Here is a 23,806-nt window from a genome sequence, read left to right on the forward strand (position 1 = left end):
GTTGGTTGATTAAGCATTCTTCATTAAATAATTCATTACAGGTTATATGTGTAAATACATAAATCACATTACCATGTGATACATGCACGCCTCGCTTAAAGTAAAATCAAAGTTAGATCTGCATTTCGGACTCCCGTGTCTTCCTTTGAATTAGTTTAACGTTTTGAAGTTACTAAACATAACACCCACCACTCACTCTGAAACGCAGCCTCGACTGCGCCACAGTCCATCATTCAGGCATCCTGTGGTCTAGCTTGAGTGGGATTTAGATCATAAGATTTATAGGAGCAGCATTATACCAGTCAGCCTGTTGAGACTGCTATGATGGCTGATTTATTATCCCACTCAACCCCATTCTCCTGATTCCTCCCCGTAATCTTTGATGCCTTGACTAATCAAGAACCTATAAATATACTCAGTGACTTGACCTCCACAGCCATTCGTGGCAATAATTCCACAGATTCACCACTCTCTGGCTAAAGAAATTTCTTCTCACCTCTGTTCTAAAGAGATGTCCCTTTCTTCTGAAGCTGTAACCACCGATCCTAGACTTTCCCACCACAGGAAACATCCTCTCCATATCCACTCTCTCTGGACCTTTCAATATTCAGTAGGTTTAAATGAGATTTCCCCCCCCTCCATTCTTCTAAACTCCAGTGAGTACAGGCCCAGAGCCATCAAACACTCCTCATACATTAACCCTTTAATTCCCAGAATCATTCTCATGGAACTTCTCTGGACCCTCACCAATGTCAGCACATCCTTTCTTAGACAAGGGACATAAAATTGCTCATAGTACTCCAAGTGTGGTCTGACCCTTTTAAACCACAGCATTACATCTTGCTTTTATATCCTAGGCCTCTCAAAATGAATACTAATATTTCATTTGTCTCTTTCACCACTGACTCAACTTGCAAGTTAACCTTTAGGGAATCCTGAATGAAGTCTCCCAAGTCCTTTTGCACCTCTGATTTCTGAAATTTCTCCTCATTTAGAAAATAGTCTATGCATTCCTTGAAACCATGATGGAGAAATTAGCGAACCTTACCGGAGTCAACTGCTGGGAGGTTAGCAACTGCTGTAGCTGCTGCTGCTGCTGCTGGTACAGGAACTGTCTTTGCTGGTCAGATATCTGGCCCAATCCGGAGACACTGCTGTACAAGGGCAGAAAAGACAAGGCTGAGTCATTTGGAGAGAAGCAACTGCTTATATAAAGATGCACTTCCACCCTGGGAGAGGGTCAGAGAGCATTCCTCAAAAGCCAGGGCAGATGTTACATGGAGTAGCTAGTGACGGTGAAAACACCTGGAGACTGAGAGGGGTTACCAGCAGGGCACAGACATGGTACTACGAGGAGAGTGAGAAAGAAACAGTTTTTGCAGAGAGAGACAGCCAGAGATAGAAAGAGAGAGAGAGAGAGAGATAGAGAAAGGGAGAGGGGGAGAGAGAGATAGAGAAAGGGAGAGGGAGAGAGAGAGATAGAGAAAGAGAGAGAGAGAGATAGATAGAGAAAGGGAGGGGGAGAGAGAGAGAGAGGAAGGGAGAGGGAGGGGGGAGAGAGAGAGAAAGGAATGAGTTCCCCCATACTTATTTTATAAAAGACTGCCTTGTAACGTTGTTTATGTATGAGGGGTGCAGTGCTGGACTGGGCATGTTTCCTGGATCAGTGTGTTGAAGTGTGCATATCAGTCTAATGACAGGATGAGGGTGCTGCCACAACACCCCGTGTGAGGACCTGAAACTCCAACCCAGTCTGTAATCTGCCTTTTCCACTGGTTTGGCCTGCTAACTTCAGAGAGAACAACTCTCAACCCCCTCACCTGCCCTAAATCTCTTACCCCACCACCATTTCTCTCCTATAAGCACCAGTACAAACACAGACTAACTCCTGGATCTCCCTGGCCAATAGCACTGTGTACCTTCACCTGAAGGACAGCCACGGTTCAAGTTGGCAACTTCCCAAGGGCTGGGCAGTAGATGCTGTGCTAGCTCTTGACACCCACCTTCCAGAAAGAATAAAAATGCCCAAGACTAAAATAAGTGGAATAATTAAATATTAATAAAGTAAGTTTGCATGATCAAATAATCCAGGGTGCCACTCCAATCCAGTACCAACAGAGTGACATAGAGTCATACAGCACTACAGCACAGAAACAGGTCTTTTAGTCCATCTAGTCCAGACCATAGACACCCATACCTCTCTCATCCATGTACCTATCTAAATTTCTCTTACATGTTGCATCAAACCCACATCCACACTTCTGCTGACAGATCATTCTACACTCAGACCAACCTCCGAATGAAGAGGCTTCCACTCAGGTAAATATTTCACCTTTCACCATAATCTCTAGCTCTGGTCTCACTCAACCTGAGGGGAAGAAAGGCCCTAAAAAAAATTATAAACTTTTATCAACTTCATTCTCCTACATTCCAGGGAATAAAGTCCTAACCTATTCAACCATTCCCTGTAACTCAGGTCCTCAACTCTTGGCAACATCTTTGTAAATTTTCTCTCTACTCTTTCAAGCTTATTGACATCTTTCCTGTAGGTAATGACCAGAACTGCACAGAATACTCCAAATTAGGCCTCACCAACATCTAATTCGACTTCAACATAACCTTCCAATTCCTGTACTCAAAGCCCTGATTTATGAAGGGCAATATGCCAAAAGCTCTCCTTACGACCTTATCTACTTCAGTTGGCACTTCCAAGGAATTATGGATCTGTATTCCCAGATCCCTTTGTTCTACCACACTCCTCAGTGCCCTACGTTCACTGTGTAAGTCCTACCCTGGGTTGTCTCCCCAAAGTGCATCACCTCAGTTCTTTGCATTAAATTTTATTTTTAGAGATATGGCGTGGAATATGTCCTTCTGGCCTTTGAGCCACGCTGCCCAGCAACCCACCCACCCCAACAACCCTGATTTAACCCTAACCCAAGCACAGGACAATTGACTATGACCAATTAACCTATCTGGTACATTTTTGGACTGTGAGACTGTGGACTGCAGGAGGAAACTGGAGCAACCATGGAAAATTCCATCTCCTGAAAAGCTGGGGGTGGCAAGACTTGGTTGAAACAATGGCCACATCTGCCCTCTGAGCTCAATGTTAAATGTTCTTCACAGCACACTGGTCAACATTACCCCCTTTACCAACATCACCATTTTACACTACCTGGGCATACTCACTTATATGTGTGTGCAAACTTGTTGCTGTGTTTCTAGGTAAAACATTAATTACACTTCAATAGATTTAAAATATGCTTATGTCTTGAGATCGCAAAAAATGCTGTAAAATTTTGCCAAATTTTTTGTTCAGGTGGCTATTCAATAGGGTTCCTTAATAATTCAATCACTTTCTGTATTAATCAATGTAAGTAATTCAAGAGTTCAAGAGTAGAGAGGTCACGTTGCAATTCTACAAATCTCTGGTGAGACTGCACTTAAGAGTATTGTGTTCAATTCTGGTCACCTCATTATAGGAAGGATGTGGAAGCTATGGAGAGGGTGCAATGGAGATTTACCAGGATGTTGCCTGGTTTGGAGAACAAGTCACATGAAGCAAGGTTAGCAGAGCTGGGACTTTTCTCTTTGGAGCGTAGAAGAATGAGAGGGGACTTGATAGAGGTCTACAAGATTATGAGAGACATAGATAGGGTGGATAGTCAGTACCTGTTTCCCAGGGCACCAATAGCAAACACCAGAGGGCATATGTACAAAATTAAGAGAGGGAAGTTTAGGGGAGACATCAGGGGTAAGTTTTTTACACAGAGGGTTGTGAGTGCCTGGAATGACTTGCCAGGGATGGTGGTGGAGGCTAAAACATTAGGGGTATTTAAGAGCCTCTTGGACAGGCACATGGATGAAAGAAAAATAGAGGGTTATGGGGTAGTGTGGGTTTAGTACTTTTTTTTAAAGGAATATATGGGTCGGCACAACATGGAGGGCTGAAGGGCCTGCACTGTGCTGTAGTGTTCTATGGTTCTATGGTTAATGCTTCAAAGAGTGAACTTAGCCTTTTAAGAAATTACATTATTTATCAGCTACATTCTAAGTAACAACTTTGGATGAACAGTATGTTGCGACTCTACAGCTTAACACACTAACCTTTCTTGTACAACAATCTTTCACATGATCGCGTTCATGAGCAGAGGAATTTTGGGGTCCGAGTTCATAGCCCCCTGAAAGTGGCTACACAAGTTGATAGGGTGGTTAAGAAGTCATATGGCATGTTTGCCTTTATTAGTCAAGGCACTGAGTTCAAAAAATTATGTTGCAGCTTTATAAAACTCATGTTAGGCCACATCTGGTGACTGGAGTATTGCATCTAGTCACGTCTGTTCACCCCATTACAGGAAGAATGTCAAGGCTTTGGAGAGGGTGCAGAAGAGGTTTACCAGGGTTAGAGGGCATGGGCTATAATGACAGGTTGGACAAACTTGGGTTGTTTCCTGTAAAGAAGCGGTGGCTGAGGAGAGATCTGATAAAAGGTTTATAAGATTATGAGAGGGACAGATAGAGTAGACAAACAATAACTTTTTCCAAGGGTTGAAATGTCCAGAAGATGTGTATTTAAGGTGAGGGGGGTAATTTCAAAGGAGATGTGAGGGGCAAGTTTTTCTTTTACATAGAGAGCAGTGGGTGCCTGGAATGTGTTGCCTGATGTGGTGTTAGAGGCAGAAACATTAGGGGCTTTTAAGGGAAATGTGAGGAATGTGAGGAAAGTGTAAGGATCCGGACATTGTGTAGGAAGGAGAGATTAGTTCAGCTAGCCATTTGTTACTAATTTAATTGGTTTGTAGAACATTATGGTCCAAAGGGCCTGTTCCTGTGCTGTACTGATGCATGTTCTATGTTCTATGTATAACCATCATTAATGCAGTGAAATATCACATCAACTTTACTAAACCCAGCTTGAGATCAAACCACTAAGGGAGTATTGGGACATGCGGTCTATGAGTTTGGTCGGAGATATTAGTTTTAGGGGACATATAAGGGAGAGGGAGGCTGCCAGGGAGGTGGCAGACATGGTACTGTAGTGGTTAGTGTGACACTTTACATCATAGATGATCGGGGTTCAATTCCTGCTGCTGTCTGTAAGGAGTTTTATATGTTTTCCCCATTTTTCTCCTGGTGTTCCGGATTCCTCCCATATTCCAAAGGCACATGAGTTAGGGTTACTAAGTCGTGGGCATGCTATTTAGCGCTGGAAGCATGGCCACACTTGAGGTTGCCCTCAGAACATCCTCAGACTGTGTTGGTAGTTGATACAAATATGCATTTCACTGTACGTTTTGATGAACATGTGACTTTAGATCATTAATTGATGCCATAATTTTAGCATTGGTGCTGTCCAAGAGACCAAATCTTGAGAAGCACAGAGATTTCTGAGTATATTCTGGAGCAGGTTACAGACTTCCTGGTTCACACAAGTGTTTTTTTTATTAAATATAGACATCGGGATCTATCATAAACCAATGAAGAGGCAAGAATACAAGTCATCCCAGAGGCTCAATACGTCGTGAAGTAAAAGATTTATAAATTAGCTTTATTTGTCACATATTCATCGAACCATACAGTGAAATGTATTGTGTCAACAACTAACACAGTCTGAAGATGTGCTGGGGACAGCCTGCAAGTATTGCCATGCTTCCAGTGCCAACATAGTATGCCCACAACTTACTTACCCTTATTAACCTGTACATCTTTGGAATGTGCCAGGAAACCAGAGCACTCAGAGGAAATCCACTCGGTCACAGATAAAATATACAAACTCCTTACAGAGAGCAGCAGAAATTGAACTGTGATCGTTGGCACTGTAAAGCGTATCGCTAGCTGCTATGCTACAGTGCTGGAAACAAACAAGCGTTGAATTGCAGCTTGAAGCCAGGTGAGAAAGAGAATTAGGGAACAAAAATGTACATTACAGATTGATGGTTCTGCGGGAATTTGAAGGACGAGTCCATCCACTGCCATTAGGGGGAGCTCTGGTTGCAATAGAGCTCGCTGTGATCATCTGGTGGTGGGCAGTGGCTACTACAGCACCTTGACATAAGCGCCTTCTCTCATTGGCTTGTTAGGTGCAAAGTGGACACATCATGTCCAAATACTCTGAATCTTGAAGGTCACAAAATGGAAACAAAAGATATTGTAGGTACTCTGATGTTGTCCTCAGGAGAGATGCTATCTTATTTTTATTTACAGATACTGCATGGAATGACCCCTTCCAGCCCAACAAGCTGCAATGCCACCTGTGTAACACTAGACTAAATATGGGACAACTTACAATGACCAATTAACCTACTAACTGGTATGTCTTTGGACTGTGGGAGGAAACTGGAACACCTGGGGAAACCCAAATGCTCACAAGGAGAATGTACAAACTCCTTGCAGAAGGTGCAGGAATTGAATTCTGAACTCTGGAATGCCCCGAGCTGTAATAAAGTTGCGCTAACTGCTATGCTACCGTGGTGCCCTATGATCTTCTGGAGTTAAAACTCTTGGTTAAAAGTAAAAGATCCCAAGGAACACTGATGGAGTGAGTAAGATTGCTCTATGAGCTAGAATAGAGTCAATGGACCAAGTGGCCTTCCACCCACTGTGGAAACATGGAACCTGAAAAACACATTGTTTGTGCAGCCCAATTGTGTTAACAGGTGATGGAAGCTGGTTCAATAATAAATTACAGAAGGGAATTGGGTAAATTAATTCAGGAGAAAAAAATTACAAAGCTAAGAGAAACAGCAGGGATTGGGACTAATTGGATAGCACAAACCATACTGGGCACAGTGGGCAAAGTGGACCGCTTTCTGGGCCAGAAGGTTCTCTGAGGTGTTATTTTCTTTATTACCAAACAAGAGCTGGCAGCCTGCTTCATGTGACAATAAGAAGCAACATCTGAATCTCCCTCCACATTCCCAGACGGTCTCACAGATTGTCAGTCAGCTCAGGGTCCAGCTCCTCATGTTCCTGCACTCTGGTTAAATAGCACTTGAGTTCTAATTTAATTCTGAGCATATAGATCCTCATTTGCATAACTCCGCACCATACTGTTTGCCATGGGGCAGCAATTACTCACTGCTGATAGAAATTCAAATTAAAGCACCCAGAGCAATCATCAAACTCCAGAAAGACATATTAAACTTTGATTATTTCAGATGAATCATCAGGTTGGTTTGCTGATTAGAAATAAGGCACCTCCTTTTTGAATATTCAGGCTTCTCATGTAATCCTTCTCATTACATTTTTAAAAATTGTACTTGTATATTGGAGATTTGATATGATAGCATGAATATCAATTTCTCCTTCTGGAAAACTAATTACCCCCCTCCTTCCCCTATTCCCCACTCTAACTTTTACCTCCTCTCACCTGCCTATTTCTTCCCCTGGGTACCCTCCTCCTTCCCTTTCTCCCACGGTCCAATCTCCTCTCCTACCAGATTCCTTCTTCTCCAGACCTTGAACTTTCCTACCCACCTGACTTCACCTATCACCTTCCAGCTAGCCTCCTCCCCCCCTCCCCCATCACCACCTTTTCTATTCCGGCATCTTCCCCCTTCCTTCTTAGGTTCATTTCCATAGATGCTGCCTGACTTGCTGAGTTCCTCCAGCATTTTGTGTGTGTTGCTCTGGAGATTTAACAATTTCATGCTCCCCAGTTTTATATTACTTTGTACATATGAGTGTATCTGAAACTCATATCCTGACTCACAAGTTACAATTGAAGTGGCATGGTTAATAGTTTTAAGGAGCGTTATAAAGGAGGAGAGAACATTAGGGAGGAGACATCTTCAATGGCTGACATGATAGTGCAGCGTTTAGTGTAATGCTATTACAAGGCCAACAACCCGGGTTCAATTACTGCTGCTGTACGTAAGGAATTTGTATGTTCTCCCCGTGACCGCATGGATTTCCTCTGAGTGCTCTGGTTTCCTCCCACACTTCAAATGAAGTAAGGCTTAATTGGTCACAATGGTGTAATTGAGTGGCACGGACCACTGGGCAATTGCCGTGCAGTACCTCTAAATAAAAAGAAACAATCATCCGTCAGCTATTGCTCTCTGACTTACACAGGCTCCAAGTCCAGCAACTGTTTGGTTTCAACATTTATATTTAATTCCCTTTGTGGACTTTGCCACACCTGATCTCCATCACTTTCTACAACCTTCAGGGAGCGCTCCAGTACTGGTTTCCGGAGTATCCCTTGCGGTCTCCATACCTTTCTGTGTTTCAGCCCTAAGCCTGTGCTCTCCTCACTTCCTTCAAGATGTTCTTGAAAACGTAGCATCCACACCAGGGCTAGCAGACTCAAAAACAGTTACTTTTCCCAAACAGTAAGGCTGATTAAATCAACACCTCCTCCCACTAACCTACTCCTCCACACCCCCAACCACTACTACTTTATGATTTCGTATCAGAGCCACTTTTTGTATAGACTCCTGTATCTAGCGTCACTCTAAGGATATACAATCAATGTATATAAGTATCTTCAGTATTTATATTTATTGTTTATTTATTATTACTGTGTTCTTTTACCTTTTGTGCTGCATCAGATCCAGAGTAATCATTATTGAAACAATTTTGAATCAAAATTCTGTTGCCACTGTGAAATGCTGTGTAATGTTTAACTGGTTTCATGGTGCTATATCAGTTAAAGGTGTTGTATTTAAGCTGATGCAATGTACCAGAAGCATTAGTTTACCCACATTAACCACCCTTACCCCCACCCCCACACACTCATTATATCTCTCCAATAGCTCAAGCACAGAGGACAATGTTGGCAGAAGCCATGCAGAATAGTCTCCAAACTGGTCAAGCAGTAGATGAAAGTGAATGCCCATGAGAAGGAGAGGGAAGGAGATGAACTGAAAGATGAGGCAGGTTGAACAGGTAGGGTTTGCTGTTTGCTGTATGTTGTGGTCATTATATTGTTCTTGATTCTCCTGGCCTGTCAGAGCAATGGAAAGCACCGGCCTGCCTTACAAATCCAATAATGAACCCAAAACTTCCTTTAGGGAGGAAGACCTGCTGTTTTTCCCTGTTCTGTTCGATGTGTGATTCCAGACCAGCCAAGGTCATTGATGTTATGCAATGATGGGGAATTTCTTTAGCTAGAGGGTGTAAATCTGTGGAATTCATTGCCACAGACAACTGTTGAGGCCTATTCATTGGGTATATCTAAGGGGGTGGTTGATAGGTTCTTTATTAGTAAAGGTGTCAAAGGGTTACGGGGAGAAGGCAGGAGAATGGGGTTGACAAGGATAATAAATCAGCCATGATGGAATGGTAGAGCAGACTTGATGGGCTGAATGATTTAATTCGGCTCTTATGTCTCATGGCATTATGGATTCAATAGCACAGTAGATATGTTATTGGATTGTTAACAAAGGCCTGGATTATGATCCAGAAACATTCCTTCAAGTCTTATCACAGCAGCCAGGGAAAGCTGAAATGTAAATAATTAGCAAACACGAGGAAATCTGCAGATGCTGGAAATTGAAGCAACACACACAAAATGCTGGTGGAACACAGCAGGCCAGGCAGCATCTATAGGGAGAAGCACTGTCGACATTTCGGGCTGAGACCCTTCGTCAGGACATGACGAAGACGAAGAATCTCGGCCCGAAACGTCGACAGTGCTTCTCCCTATAGATGCTGCCTGGCCTGCTGCATTCCAACAGCATTTTGTGTGTGCTGTATGTAAATAATTAAATAATTTGGGAACAAATCTGGCATCTTTACTTGTGATCTTCTAGGAACAACTGGAATGGCATAAAAAAACTAAAGTGATTCACTAACAGAAGAATTAGGAAAGGGAATGAAAGGGCATAATTTTAAGGTGGTTGGAAAAGGTATAGGGAAAAAGTCGGTGGTAAGGTTTTTTTTACACAGAGAGCGCTGGGTGGGTAGAGTGTGCTGCCAGGGGTGGTGGTAGAGACAGATACATTAGGACATTTAAGAGTTTCTTAGATAGGCACATGGATGAAAGAAAAATGGAGGGAAGAATTAGTTTGATTTTGGAGCAGGTTAAAGGGTCAGCAAAACATCATGGGTCAAAGGGCCTTTATTGTGTTGTACTGTATAATGTCCTATATTCTATGAAATTTGCCATCCTTACATGGCCTAACCTAAATATGATTTCAGAACCACCAATGTAGCCAATTCTTTGTAGTTCAGAGATAACTTCAAAATGGATAAAAAAATTACTGGCTCTGTCAGTGCCAGAAAGGTCTTTGAACAAATTTATAAAGGATGTAGTCGACTCCTAACTATACCCTGAGATGCGGGTGAAAGCCACTGATATTAAGGGAAATGTAGGAATATTAATAAATTCTGGATTTCACTGCAATAGGTTATCGGTTCATTATCACTTTGCTATTAGTAGGAACTTGCAGTCCTGACTTAACTTCCAAATGTGGTATCAATCATTAAGAACCCTCAGCATAAGGGACATGCTCTTTTTTTGTTACTACCAGCTGGGAGGAGATGCAGAGCCTGAATGATTCAAAAACAGCTTCTTCCTTTCTGCCATCAGATTTCTAAACAGCCCACAAACCCGTAAACGGTACCTTGTTACTCCCTTTTTATCAGAATCAGATCAGGTTTATTATGACTGACGTTTGTCATAAAATGTGTTGTTCTGTGTGTGTGCGCCCTTAACTCCTGCTGGAGTCATCAGGGCGCCATCATGACAAGCACCGATCTTTTTGGTGATAGCTCATCGTACGGTGTGTCTTGGGCATCTGAATCCTGGCGGAGCCCATCCCTCTCCAGGTTTTTGGAGCCGGCTGGACTTGAACTTGGGAGCCTTCGCTCCGAAGTCCAGCGCTGATGCCACCATGCCAACAGCCGGAGTTGATTTATGACAGGTCTATAGGCAAGACATAAAAATACTATAAATGTTACAATAAATCATCATAATAATAAATAAATAATGTAAAAGAGGAATAGTGAGGTAGTGTTCATTGACTCTTCAGAAATCTGATGGCAGAGGGTTGCAGGAATGGTAAATGTGTGTCTTCAGGCTCCTGTACTTCTCCCTAATGGCAGCTAATATGTATATTTATTTTTATTTTTGCAGTTTATAGTTTTATGTCTTTCACGCTTTCTAAGTCAATGATAATAAAGCTGATTCTGATGGTCTTCAATGAGAGGGAAGTGACAGGCACCACAGAAATGTAAACATTTTTTTATATGCTGATCTGGAACTGCCCAAGAAGAATTAATCTGAAACACTTCCTAACTCTCTTCACTGAAACAATATATATTAGTATTTGATTAGGAACAAATGCACACATTAGGCAGTATTGTTCAAATAAGGTCTGCCTGGTTACTGAAAAATGAGGCAATCTGACCTGTGACAAAGGCCAGCTGTTGGTGGAACATTAATGGGTGCAGACGTATGTGCGAGGGAGTTATGGATTGATGCCACAGATGCAGATGATTGGCTCACACCATTCAGAGGACCGACAATACCATTGCTGGCCAACTGGGAACCCAGGGGGCCTCCCATCATCCCAGTCATCATGGGTGTAGATGAGAAAGTGGTCGTCGCCGTGGAAACACTGCTGCCCAGGCTTCCCACGCAGGTCCTGGCCAACCCGTTGACTGGCTGCGAAATTCCGGCCATTCCTGGGAGCTGGAGGGAGACCGGACTTTGCTGCAGAAGTGGCAGGGCAGGAGGTGGGGTGCTCTGGAGGGACGAAGATGAGCTGCTTCTACTGTGGCAACCAGAGTGGAGATCCTAGAGAAAGAGAGAGAAACTCACATAATCCCTTTAATAATAAATAGTAACAACCCATGTTTCTATAAAATGGGTTTTCTACTTTCCTAGAAGTTTGTGCAGATTCGGCATGTCAGCTAAAACTTTGACAAACTTCTATAGATACACAGTGGAGAATATCACAGTCTGGTCTGGTCTGGTTTCATCACAGTCTGGTCTGTTAACATCAATACTCAAAAATGGAAATCTCTACACAAGGTAGGAAGGGTCAGGTTGATCTTAGACTAGATTAAAAGGATGGCACAACATTGTGGGGGAAGGGCTTGTAACGTGCTAGGTTCTAGGTTGTATGTTCTAAGTGGTGGATATGGTCCAGTCCATCATAGGCAATGCCCTCCCCCATTACTGAACACATTTACAAGGAGAAACTGCCTTTATTAAACACAGAACTTAGAACATAAAAAATTACAGCACAGTACAGGCCCTTTGGCCAACAATGTTGTGCCGACCTTTAAACCTACTCCAAGATCAATCTAACCATTCCGTCCCACATTGCCCTCCATTTTTTATCATCCATGTGCTGATCTAAGAGTCTCTTATATGTCCCTAATGTATCTGCCTCTACTGCCACCACTAGCATGCATTCAATTCATCCACTACACCTGCAGCTTGCTACCACCCACACTGGACCCTCTACAATTCGCTTACCAACACAACCGATCGACAGATGACACAATAGCCACAGCTCTACACACCGTCCTTACATGTCTGGAGAAGGATGCTCATGTGAGAATGCTGTTCTTGGACTACAGTTCAGCATTCAACACCATAATTCCCTCCAGGCTCGACAGGATGCTCAGAGACCTTGGTCTTGACCCTGCCCTTTGCAGCTGCACCCTGGACTTCCTGTCAGATGGCTGGCAGGTGGTAAGAGTGGGCTCCCTCACTTCTGCCCCTCTGACCCTCAACATAGGTGCCTCTCAGGGCTGTGTCCTTAGCCCCCTCCTTTACTCTCTATATACCCATGACTGTGTCACCACCCACAACTCCATTCTGCTAATTAAATTTGCTGATGATACTACATTGATTGGTCTCATCTCAAACAATAATGAGGCAGCTTACAGGGAAGAAGTCATCTCTCTGACACAGTGGTGTCAAGAAAACAACCTCTCCCTCAATGTCGCAAAAACAAAGGAGCTGGTTGTGGATTACACAGGAGGAATGGAGACGGGTTAGCCCCTATTGACATCAATGGATCTGGGGTTGAGAGGGTAAACAGCTTCAAGGTCCTCAGCATCCACATCACCAAGGATCTCACGTGGTCTGTACATACTGGCTGTGTGGTGAAAACGACACAGCAGTGCCTCTTTCACCTCAGATGGTTGAAGAAGTTTGTTATAGGCCCCCAAATCCTAATGACTTTCTATAGAGGCACAATTGAGAGCATCCTGACTGGCTGCATCACTGCCTGGTATGGGAACTGAACTTCCCTCAATCACAGGACTCTGCAGAGAGTGGTGCGGACAGCCCAGCGCATCTGTAGATGTGAACTTCCCTCAATCACAGGACTCTGCAGAGAGTGGTGCAGCCAGCCCAATGGATCTGTAGTTGTGAACTTCCCACTATTCAGGACATTTACAGAGACAGGTGTGTAAAAAGGGCCCAAAGGATCATTGGGGACCCGAGTCACCCCAACCACAAACTGTTCCAGCTGCTACCATCTGGGAAACGGTACCACAGCATAAAAGCCAGGACCAACAGGCTTCGGGACAGCTTCTTCCAACAGGCCATCAGACTGATTAATTCATGCAGATACAATTGTATTTCTATGCTATATTGACTGTCCTGCTGTACATACAATTTATTACAAATCACTATAAATTGTACATTGCACATTTAGACAGAGATGTAACGTAAAGATTTTTACTCATGTGTGTGAAGGATGTAAGTAATAAAGTGAATTCAATTCAATTCTGTGTAAAAGACCTATCTCTGATAAATCCTCTATACTTTCCTCCAATCATCTTAAAAACTATGCTTTTTTGTATTAGCTACAGCAGCCCTGGGGAAAAAGCAGTCCACTCTATCCATGTCTCTTATCTTATACACCTTGTTGGAAACCACTGATTTTTTAATAATACTCCTTATAAGATTTGTGCTTTCCAACAAACTCATGCATCTTCACACCCAGAAAGCAGTATCACAACTAACTGACGGTTTATCACCATCCTCATTTTTCATTGGATAAGTATGAACACATTACCCACATGATATAATTGAGAGTTCTTCTGTCACACAAGTCACCTCGAGGCACCCTGGAAGCATCTTCTCCTCTGCCATCTGATTGCTAAATGGACATTGAACCCGTGAACACTACCTCACTTTTTAAATATATATTATTTCTGTTTTTGGCACAATTTTTAATCTATCAATATATGTATACTGTAATTGATTTACTTATTTATTGTTTCTTTTTCTTCTATATTATGTATTGCATTGGACTGCGGCTGTTAAATTAACAAATTTCACGACATGCCTGATTCTGATGTAACTGTTTTAATTATGTAGCCTATTAGTTCATTCCTATCTAAGGAATTTCTTTATCTTATCTATAAAAGTGATAGATTTTTCAGAAGTGCCATCTTGGCTTCTTTCCTATATTTATTCCTTTGTCTTACACCTCTTAGTATTGTTTCTCAGCTCTTTATTTAGTATACTTAGTATTTGTACATTTCTACTCAATAAACAGAAATCTTAGATGCCCAGAAGAATCCTAAGGATCAGAAAATAAACAGAGATGCAATGTTACCAAGTTACCTCTCACCTTCATTCAATCCAAAGAGAAAAGCCCTCGCTCACTCAACCTCTCCTTATAAAACATGCTCGCTATTCCAGCAGCATCCTGGTAAATCTCCTCTCCACCCTCTCTAAAGCTTCCACATCCTTCCTTATTATAAATAGACTATTTCAGAATCAGGTTTAGTATCACAGGCATATGTCATGAAATTTGATATATATATAAAAAAGTAGTTTAATTAAAAACAGTACAAAACCAGAAATTTTTTAAAAAGTGAGTGAGTGTTCGAGGGTTCAATGTCTATTCAGAAATTGGATGCCAGAGGGGAAGAAGCTGAGTGTGTGCTTTCAGGCTTCTGTACCTCCTTCCGGACAGTAACAATGAGAAGAGGACATGTCCTGGGTGACGGGGGTCTTTAATAATGGACATCGCCTTTCTGAGGCACCGCTACTTGAAGATGTCTTGGATACTACAGAGGCTAGTACCCAAGATGGAGCTGACTAATCTTACAAGTTTCTGTAGCTTCTTTCGATCCTGTGAGGTAGCAGCCTCCACCCCACCCCCACCATACCAGACAGTGATGCAGCCTGTCAGAATGCTCTCCATAGTACATCTGTAGAAGCTTTCAAGTGTTTTAGTTGACAAAGCAATTCTCCTCAAACTCCTAATGAAATATACCAGTTGCAGTAAATTGACTTTGTTTAGTGTACGATACCCTATTGAATAATACACACTCCTCCATCTTCTTCTCCCCACCTCCAACTTCAGAGGGTGATACAGTGTTGGCAATAAATATCATGCAACACAGAAGTTGGTCACTAGTACAGAATTCAGCAGAAACCTTTCGGCCCAGAGAGTGGAGTGTGTTTGAGGTGGATTAACAGATATATTAAAGGGCAAGCTGGAAATGGCAGAAAGAAAGAGGTGAAGTGAAGAGGGGCCGGTGGGAGGAAACTACTGAGGAGCACAAACAATGTTCTGGGCCAGCTGTAAGGCATCAAAGGTTATGGGAGAAAGCAGGAGAATGGGGTTGAAAGGGAAAATAAACCAGCCATGACTCATTGGGATTAATTCTCTTAAAATGCCACTGAAACCCAAAGTAGGTTTTAATGGGATTATAAGTGGGTTCTGTAAGGAGATTGTGCATTCACCTGTGGTTACGTTTCCTCCGTGCACTCTGCTTTTCTCGAACATTCCAAAAAGGTATGAGTTTGTGTTAGTAAGTCATGGGCATGCTATGTTGGCACCGAATGCATAATGATACTTGTAGGCTGTCACCCCACCCCCATCCCCCAGCACAACCTCAGACTGTGTTGGTTGCTGACGCAAATGACATATTTCACTGTATGTTTCGATAAAACTAATCTTTAAATCTTTAACAGGAGAAAGCTATTTAATCATCAGAGCCTGTTGCACTACTCAATCATATTGTGGCTGACCTGAAGCTTTTGACAAAATTGCTTGAGAGAAATGTTTTAATGTTTTCATTTAGACCCTTCGTTTGAACTACTTATTATAAAGATAAATCCAGCTGTCTTTCTAGCCTGTGTAAGGAACGACTTACTGATATCACTAATATGTAGTTTACACCTCCTTGTTCTAGGGTCCTCCAGGTGACTGGGACTTTTATTTACTAAGCAGGGGGCTGTCTCATTAGTGGTGTGCTGTAATAGGTCACTGTATCATGCTGCAGAAGGTTATCTCTTTATACTGCTATACTGTAAACTGTAACATGTCAATGTCTCGTGCTGTGGAAGGCAACAGATCTTCCCCGACAGCTTGTTAAATACCTCTGATGATGCAGAGAGAGAGTTCTCAGTTATGAAACTGCTCTTCGAAGGAGGACTCTTACTGCTGTTCAGCAGTTCGGAGCTGCAGGCTGTACCCAGGAAAAAGAGGGAAAATGAACAGATTAATTGGGTGATTTATTATTATTGTCCAGAGTAACACACACCAAATACAGGGGAATAAACAATTGATGTTCAAAGTAAGATTTATCATCAAAGTACATATATTTCAGGTTCCTTAAGGCTGTTATAACCGGGGGTGGCAATGGGGATAAGCTCCCTCTAAATTATCTCAAATAGCCTTTGACAACCAAATCCAGCTCCTTGCCTTCGCATGTGGCTTAGCTACTAAGCCCAGGGAACCATTTCTAATGACAAGAGAAAGGGCCAAGGCAGGTCACTGGCACCTTAAGACCAGTTGACTCGGACAGATGGTGTTCATCAACCATAGTTGGCAGCTCATCTAGGAGAAGGAAATCTCTGATCTCAAACCTCTGCTGCCTTGCGGCTGTACCCGCTCATGGGGAAGGCATTGGGAGCAAACCCCGAGGAAAAATCTAGAGCTGGAGTCCCTAAGGCAGTCCTACGTTGAGTTCAACACTGACTGGCAACTCCTGCGACGCTGCCGGTGCCAAACTGTATCGGTCTCTGCCGTCCCTTTGGGTTCATCAGATGCGTGGAGAGGGGGAGCCCGCTACATGGGCAACAGCTTGCTCTCCATATCGTATTGTCCAGGCTTGTGTATCTAGACAAGCTAGTATTCAACACCCACGGTCAACCTTGACCAATGGAGGCCTTCGAATACATATATGTCACCATATACAACTCTGAGATTCATTTTCTGGCAGGCATTTACAGTAAATACAAAGAAAAAAAACAAACATAATAATAATAAAAAAAAGTAATAAATATTGATAAAATGAGATTAAGAGTCCTTGAAAGTCAGTGCATTGGTTGTGGGAACAGTTCAGTGTTGGGAAGAGTGAAGTTGAATGGAGTTATCCCCTCTGGTTCAAGAGCCTGATGGTTGAGCAGGTAATAATTGCTCCTGAACCCAGTGGTGTGAATTCTAAGGTTCCTGTATCATGGTAGAGTGAGAAGAGAGCATGGAGCATGAGAGCACCTTACAACAGCCGTCTTTGGTGGCGCTGACACCCTTCAGCAGGACTGAAACATTGACTGTTTATTCCCCTTCATAGTTGCTGCCTAACCTGCCGAGTTCCTCTGGAATTTTGTATGTGAGTAACTCTGCGATACAGTGAAACGCTTTGGTTTAATGCCATCCACATAGATCATTCCATTTGTATTTACATCACATAGCATAAAAAGACAAACAGATTCAGAGAAAGTACAAAAGTTCCGTTGTTCATGGTATTTGCATTTGCTGGATCTTGCAGCGGCCAGATTCACAGCTTATACTTTCCCACATCATATACCTTACAAATAATACAAGTTGTTTGTGAAGGTCTTTGGAATGTCCTAACAAATATGGTGTGGCCATTTTCTTAAATAGAAATTGAATTTTTGTCCCCTTGGATAGGGTTGGATTCAGCCAGTGGGATCTTTTGTTACAGGGGTGCCAGATGCTGTGACTTTCCTTTTCATTTAATCATTAATTTTGACCAGAAACACGTACCACCAGGCTCAAGGACAACTTCAAGGACCTTACAGAGGATCGTAAAAACCGTTGAGAGGATCACCACGGTCATTCTCCCCACTATTTGTGAGATATATCAGAAGCCTTGCACAGGAAGGGCCTGATGATCCCTACCACTGATCCCACTATCTCTTTGACCCACTACCATCAGGAAGGAGGTACAGAAGCATCAAGACTAGGACTGCCAGACTGGTAACAGCTTCTTCCATCAGGGTGTGAGACTAATGAATGCCCTGCCACCACTGAGGTCTTGTCACTAGAACAGCCAGCTGTTTACCTGTGCTGCACACTACATGCATTTTTGAATTATATTTTATTTACTTATTTGTGGCAATATTTTGTTTTATGTGCTGTGTATGAAATTTGTTTTGTGGGTGCACTGTGGTCCACAGGAATATTATTTCATTTAGTTACATATATGTACAGTCAGATGACAATAAACGTGAACTTGAACTATCCTGCTGTTATAAAGCACTTGACAGACCTCTTGAATGATAACGATGAACTTTTGATCTCTCAGCTTTTCCACCTTATTTGTTTACTTGCACTGCAAACCCTTTGAATCTGTTACACTACGGCTGAATGTCAAGGATTATGTACATGAACATGAGAAGTAGGCCATCACATGTCAGGCATAGGATGGAGCTAAGTCCACGGCCAGATCAGCCATAATCTTATTGAAGGTGGAGGAGACTCAATGGGCCAGACAACCTACTCCTGTTCATGTGTTTTATGTTATCTTCTTATGTCGTAGCACTTTCTGAATTAAAATCGATATGACTGCAGTTTAAATCTACTTGCTGATTGGGACGTGACTTGTTTCTGATGTTAGTTGAATAGTTCCAATTTGTCTAACTGATTGTTTCTGCTCCAGTGAGAAAGTTGTTGGGGATAACCCGGCTATAGAAGCCATGTAAGCTTTTTTTGGATTGTAGGAGCCATGTATCTATTTTCTGCCTGTCTTGTATTTTGTGGCGCATTTATTATAGTAATTCATCATGTGGGTTGGGGCGTAGTAGAAGCAAATTCAGATTCAGATTATGTATTCAAGCTTAGGGATAAGTAGTTGTTAGCCCGAGGGAGTGAGCCACAGGGAATGATTTTATTTGCTGACAAAAAGTAGCAGTTACTTCAAACCAAACCAAAACCACTGAGAGACTAAGCCAGGGTAATCAACACTATGCGACACGCTTCCAAATAATGAATTTCCAAATCAATAAAGGTTCATTCGATCCTTTGTTATGAAACCAGCAAAAACAAATGATCTTATAGTGTTAAACAACTAACAAAACTAAATTAGCAATATACCGGTCTAATAATGTCTCAATTCATTGTGTGAACTTGTTAAAATCAAAGCTTGCATACAATCATGTGTCAGAAGTAGAATGGAGATGCAGGGAGGGCCTTAGTTAAAGGAGTCAAAGATTTTTGTGAGACCAGAACAGGTCAGATATGGTGGCTGCTGCTGCTCTCTGCATTCTGCTTGCAGTTGACCCGAGTGACGATCATGTTGACTGTGTCTCAGCCATGATCTTATTGAATGGTGGAGCAAGCTGAATGGGCCGGATGGCCTACTCCTGCTCCTATTTCTTGTGCTCTTGTGTATAATCCTTGACAGCAAGAATGTGAGTCAACTATGGGTGGCATCTTAGCTGGGGCTCTATACACAAGCTTTCTGACAGGGTTTGATGGACAATACAGCAGGACCACGAACACTAGCCTCGAAGCAGGGTGTTGAACTGCCAATTTCCCACCACAGATACTGCCTGATCCTCCAGCCTGTGTACATTCACTTTATCTCTGCCTTTCATCATTTTATACATTTTCATAAGGCTACCTACTGCTCCAAAGAAAAAGTCCTAGGCTGCCAACCTTTCCCTATAACTCAGGCTGTTGGGTTCTGGCAACATCTCAAATACTATTTTCAATGGGTACACTGCTGGACAATTTCAGAGTTCAAAGGTTATGGAGAAAATGTCAAACACTGCGGGTTAAAGGGTAAATGTTAACTGCACAGGGGTAAGTAAGAGGCTGAACACCCCAACTAAGAGCTAACAATTAGTCTGGAGGCTACATCAAGCCAAACTCCTGGTATGGTGGGAGGGATAATGTAAGACTGAAGCATCCTTTGCAGTCAAAATTCAAGATTCAAGTTTATTTATCATGTGTACATCAAAACATACAATGAAATGCATTGTTAGCATTCATTACCAACACACCCAAGGGTGTCCTGGGGGCAGCCCTCAAGTGTTGCCACACATTCCAATGCCAACATAGTATGCCCACAATGTTCAAAACAAGAACACAATACACAACACAGATAGCAACAACAACACAACTTTTCTCTCCATTTTCCTCTCAGAGTCAAATTCATTTATTTATCACATGTACATTGAAACATACAGTAAAATGAGGTGTTTGCAATAACAACATCTAGGGATGTGCTGGGGGTAGCCTGCAAGTGTCACTACCAAGAACACAGAACACAACAAACAGCAAAAAAAAAGCCCTGTTCCCCTATCCGTCCCACCCACGGCTCTCCAAACACTCTTGGCTTGTAATTGGATTTACTGGGTTGTGCTGATAAACTGGTGAGGGATCTCTCTGTCACCAATTATGATCCTGTCATTTTGTCACTCCATATCTAAAGAGTCTTCAATGCTTCACTGCTAATAAATGCAACAGCCAACATGGTATCTCAGCTAAGACTGACCCTTCTTAAGCCCTTCAAGCTCCCTGTCATTCAGTCTCCCTCTCATGTGTACAGTCCACCAATGAGGAAGCACTCCTTACCGTTTTGGGAACTCATTAAATGTGCTTGGGAGGACGGGCCATTGGTTGATGTCACGCTGGCAAAGGGGACGGATAGCTGGACATTCAGCAGCTGAAGCCGCTCTTTCTTGGCCGAGAGACTCATGATCTGTTCCTGTAGACGCCGGTTGTCCAACTGCAGCAGGTGCAGAGACTTTAACATATCCACAACTGGGAAGGTTAAAGAGATCAAGTCAGTCATTTTCTTACGCCCTTCAAATGTTGTCGACACGATCAAGGAGCAGAATCCCAAACAGGAGAACTTACACCTCTTCTGATTAAGCAAACCATACTCAGTATTCACAATATGCTCTCTTCCACTTTATTTTATTTATTTTTATTTATTTAGAGATATAGCATGGTTAACAGGCCCTTCCACATTAACCTACCACCCATATGTCTTAGGAATGTGGAAGTTATCAGGAGGAAACCCACGTGGTTGGCATTCATTTCGAGAGGGCTAGAATAAAAAAGATGTAACGCTAAGGCTTTGTAAGGCATTGGTCAGACCACATTTGCAGTACTGTGAGCAGTTTTGGGCCCCTTATATTGGGCAAGATGTGCTGGCATTGAAGAGGATCTGGACGAGGTTCATGAGAATGATTCTGGGAGTGAAAAGGTTAACATATGAGGAGTGTTCGATGGCATTTGGCCTATACTCACTAGAGTTTAGAAGAATGCAGTAGGGGGGGGGGCGAAGTATCGTTGAAACCCACTGAATATTGAAAGGCCTAGATAGAGTGGACACGGTGAGGATGTTTCCTATATAGTGGGGGAGTCTAGGACCAGAGGACACAGATAGAATGGTTGTGGAGAGGATGTTTCCTATAGTGGGAGAGTCTAGGACCAGAGGACACAGATAGAGTGGATGTGGAGAGGATGTTTCCTATAGTGGGGGAGTCTAGGACCAGAAGGCACAGATAGAGTGGACACGGTGAGGATGTTTCCTATAGCGGGAGAGTCTAGGACGAGAGGACACAGATAGAGTGGATGTGGAGAGGATGTTTCCTATAGTGGGAGAGTCCAGGACCAGAAGACACAGATAGAGTGGACACGGTGAGGATGTTTCCTATAGTGGGGGAGTCTAGGACCAGAGGACACAGATAGAGTGGATGTGGAGAGGATGTTTCCTATAGTGGGGGAGTCTAGGACCAGAGGACACAGATAGAGGGGATGTGGAGAGGATGTTTCCTATAGTGGGAGAGTCCAGGACCAGAAGACACAGATAGAGTGGACACGGTGAGGATGTTTCCTATAGTGGGGGAGTCTAGGACCAGAGGACACAGATAGAGTGGATGTGGAGAGGATGTTTCCTATAGTGGGGGAGTCTAGGACCAGAGGACACAGATAGAGGGGATGTGGAGAGGATGTTTCCTATAGTGGGGGAGTCTAGGACCAGAGGACACAGATAGAGTGGATGTGGAGAGGATGTTTCCTATAGTGAGGGAGTCTAGGACCAGAGGACACAGATAGAGTGGATGTGGAGAGGATGTTTCCTATAGTGGGAGAGTCCAGGACCAGAAGACACAGATAGAGTGGACACGGTGAGGATGTTTCCTATAGTGGGGGAGTCTAGGACCAGAGGACACAGATAGAGTGGATGTGGAGAGGATGTTTCCTATGGTGGGAGAGTCTAGGACCAGAGGACACAGATAGAGGGGATGTGGAGAGGATGTTTCCTATAGTGGGGGAGTCTAGGACCAGAGGACACAGACAGAGTGGATGTGGAGAGGATGTTTCCTATAGTGGGGGAGTCTAGGACCAGAGGATACAGATAGAGTGGATGTGGAGAGGATGTTTCCTATAGTGGGGGAGTCTAGGACCAGAGGACACAGATAGAGTGGATGTGGAGAGGATGTTTCCTATAGTGGGGGAGTCTAGGACCAGAGGACACAGATAGAGTGGACACGGTGAGGATGTTTCCTATAGTGGGAGAGTCTAGGACCAGAGGACACAGATAGAATGGATGTGGAGAGGATGTTTCCTATAGTGGGGGAGTCTAGGACCAGAGGCCACAGATAGAGTGGATGTGGAGAGGATGTTTCCTATAGTGGGGGAGTCTAGGACCAGAGGCCACAGATAGGGTGGATGTGGAGAGGATGTTTCCTATAGTGGGGGAGTCTAGGCCCAGAAGGTACAGCCTCTGAATACAAGGACATCCCTTCAGAACAGAGATGAGGAGGAATTTCTTTAGCCAGAGGGTGGTGAATTTATGGAATTCCTTGCCATGGACCATTGTGGAGGCCAAGTCATTGGGTATATTTAAAGCAGAGGTTGATAGGCTCTTGATGAGTAAAGGTGTCAAAGGTTACAGGGAGAAGGCAGGAGAATAAATCAGCCATGACCAAATGGGGACAGACTCGATGGGTTGAATGGCCTAATTCTGCTCCTATACAGTATCTTATGGTCTCATCTACCCAATGAAAACATGGCAGTATTTTGAACACTCCTATCAAATCTCTTCCATTTGCGTGCATAAAAATGCCCACCTATCTACACAGGCGGGGACAGTTTGCTGGTATATTCCCATACAGCAGTCTTAACATGCATACACTCTGTACTTACTGTCAATGCCTCCTTCTCCACTCCAGTGCTTGTCCAAGAGCTCTTCAATGTTGGATGTTGTCTGTGGTACATTCTCCAGCTGACTGGTTATTGTTTGATTGTAGAGCATGGACAGGCCACCAATGGGAGATCTGTAACAATGGGAGAGTGGGAAAAGTCTAGGTTGTATCTCAAATGAACGTGAATAAGTATCTCCTTTTAAACTTAAAGTATTAGGTTTTGTCAACCTAATTCCTTGACAGATGAACAAGAGGATGATCAGAGCCTTAAAAGGGCTTTTCAGGCAGAAACAATCAAAATTGGATGGAGGGTGCTTGACATGTCATAACCACAAGGCCACAAAATGAGCTTGAAAGTTGGAGTTTGTTAGAATAGTTTACTGCTGGCATGGACATGAGCGGAATGGCCTTTTAAACATTGGAGTGGCACAGAGAAACAGTTAATTGAACTGTTGCCTCCATCAA

General features: G+C 43.1%; 1 protein-coding gene across 6 annotated transcripts in view; it reads right to left on the minus strand.

Annotated features, from left to right (window-relative positions):
• The window catches only part of LOC140741499 (protein AF-10-like), a 335,405-nt gene that overhangs the window by 32,094 nt on the left and 279,505 nt on the right, over nucleotides 1–23,806 (minus strand). For 5 of the 6 annotated variants that reach the window (XM_073071775.1, XM_073071770.1, XM_073071771.1 and 2 more), the window contains 5 exons: nucleotides 23,343–23,473; nucleotides 20,760–20,948; nucleotides 16,313–16,401; nucleotides 11,358–11,746; nucleotides 1,049–1,154 (listed from right to left, as the gene is read on the minus strand). In XM_073071775.1, coding sequence (XP_072927876.1) covers nucleotides 1,049–1,154; nucleotides 11,358–11,746; nucleotides 16,313–16,401; nucleotides 20,760–20,948; nucleotides 23,343–23,473 — 904 coding nt within the window. The remainder of the gene's footprint in view (nucleotides 1–1,048; nucleotides 1,155–11,357; nucleotides 11,747–16,312; nucleotides 16,402–20,759; nucleotides 20,949–23,342; nucleotides 23,474–23,806) is intronic. The other variant, XM_073071772.1, reaches the window with a different exon arrangement.

This window comes from Hemitrygon akajei, chromosome 18 (genome assembly GCF_048418815.1).
Source record: "Hemitrygon akajei chromosome 18, sHemAka1.3, whole genome shotgun sequence".
Classification (NCBI taxonomy): domain Eukaryota; kingdom Metazoa; phylum Chordata; class Chondrichthyes; order Myliobatiformes; family Dasyatidae; genus Hemitrygon; species Hemitrygon akajei.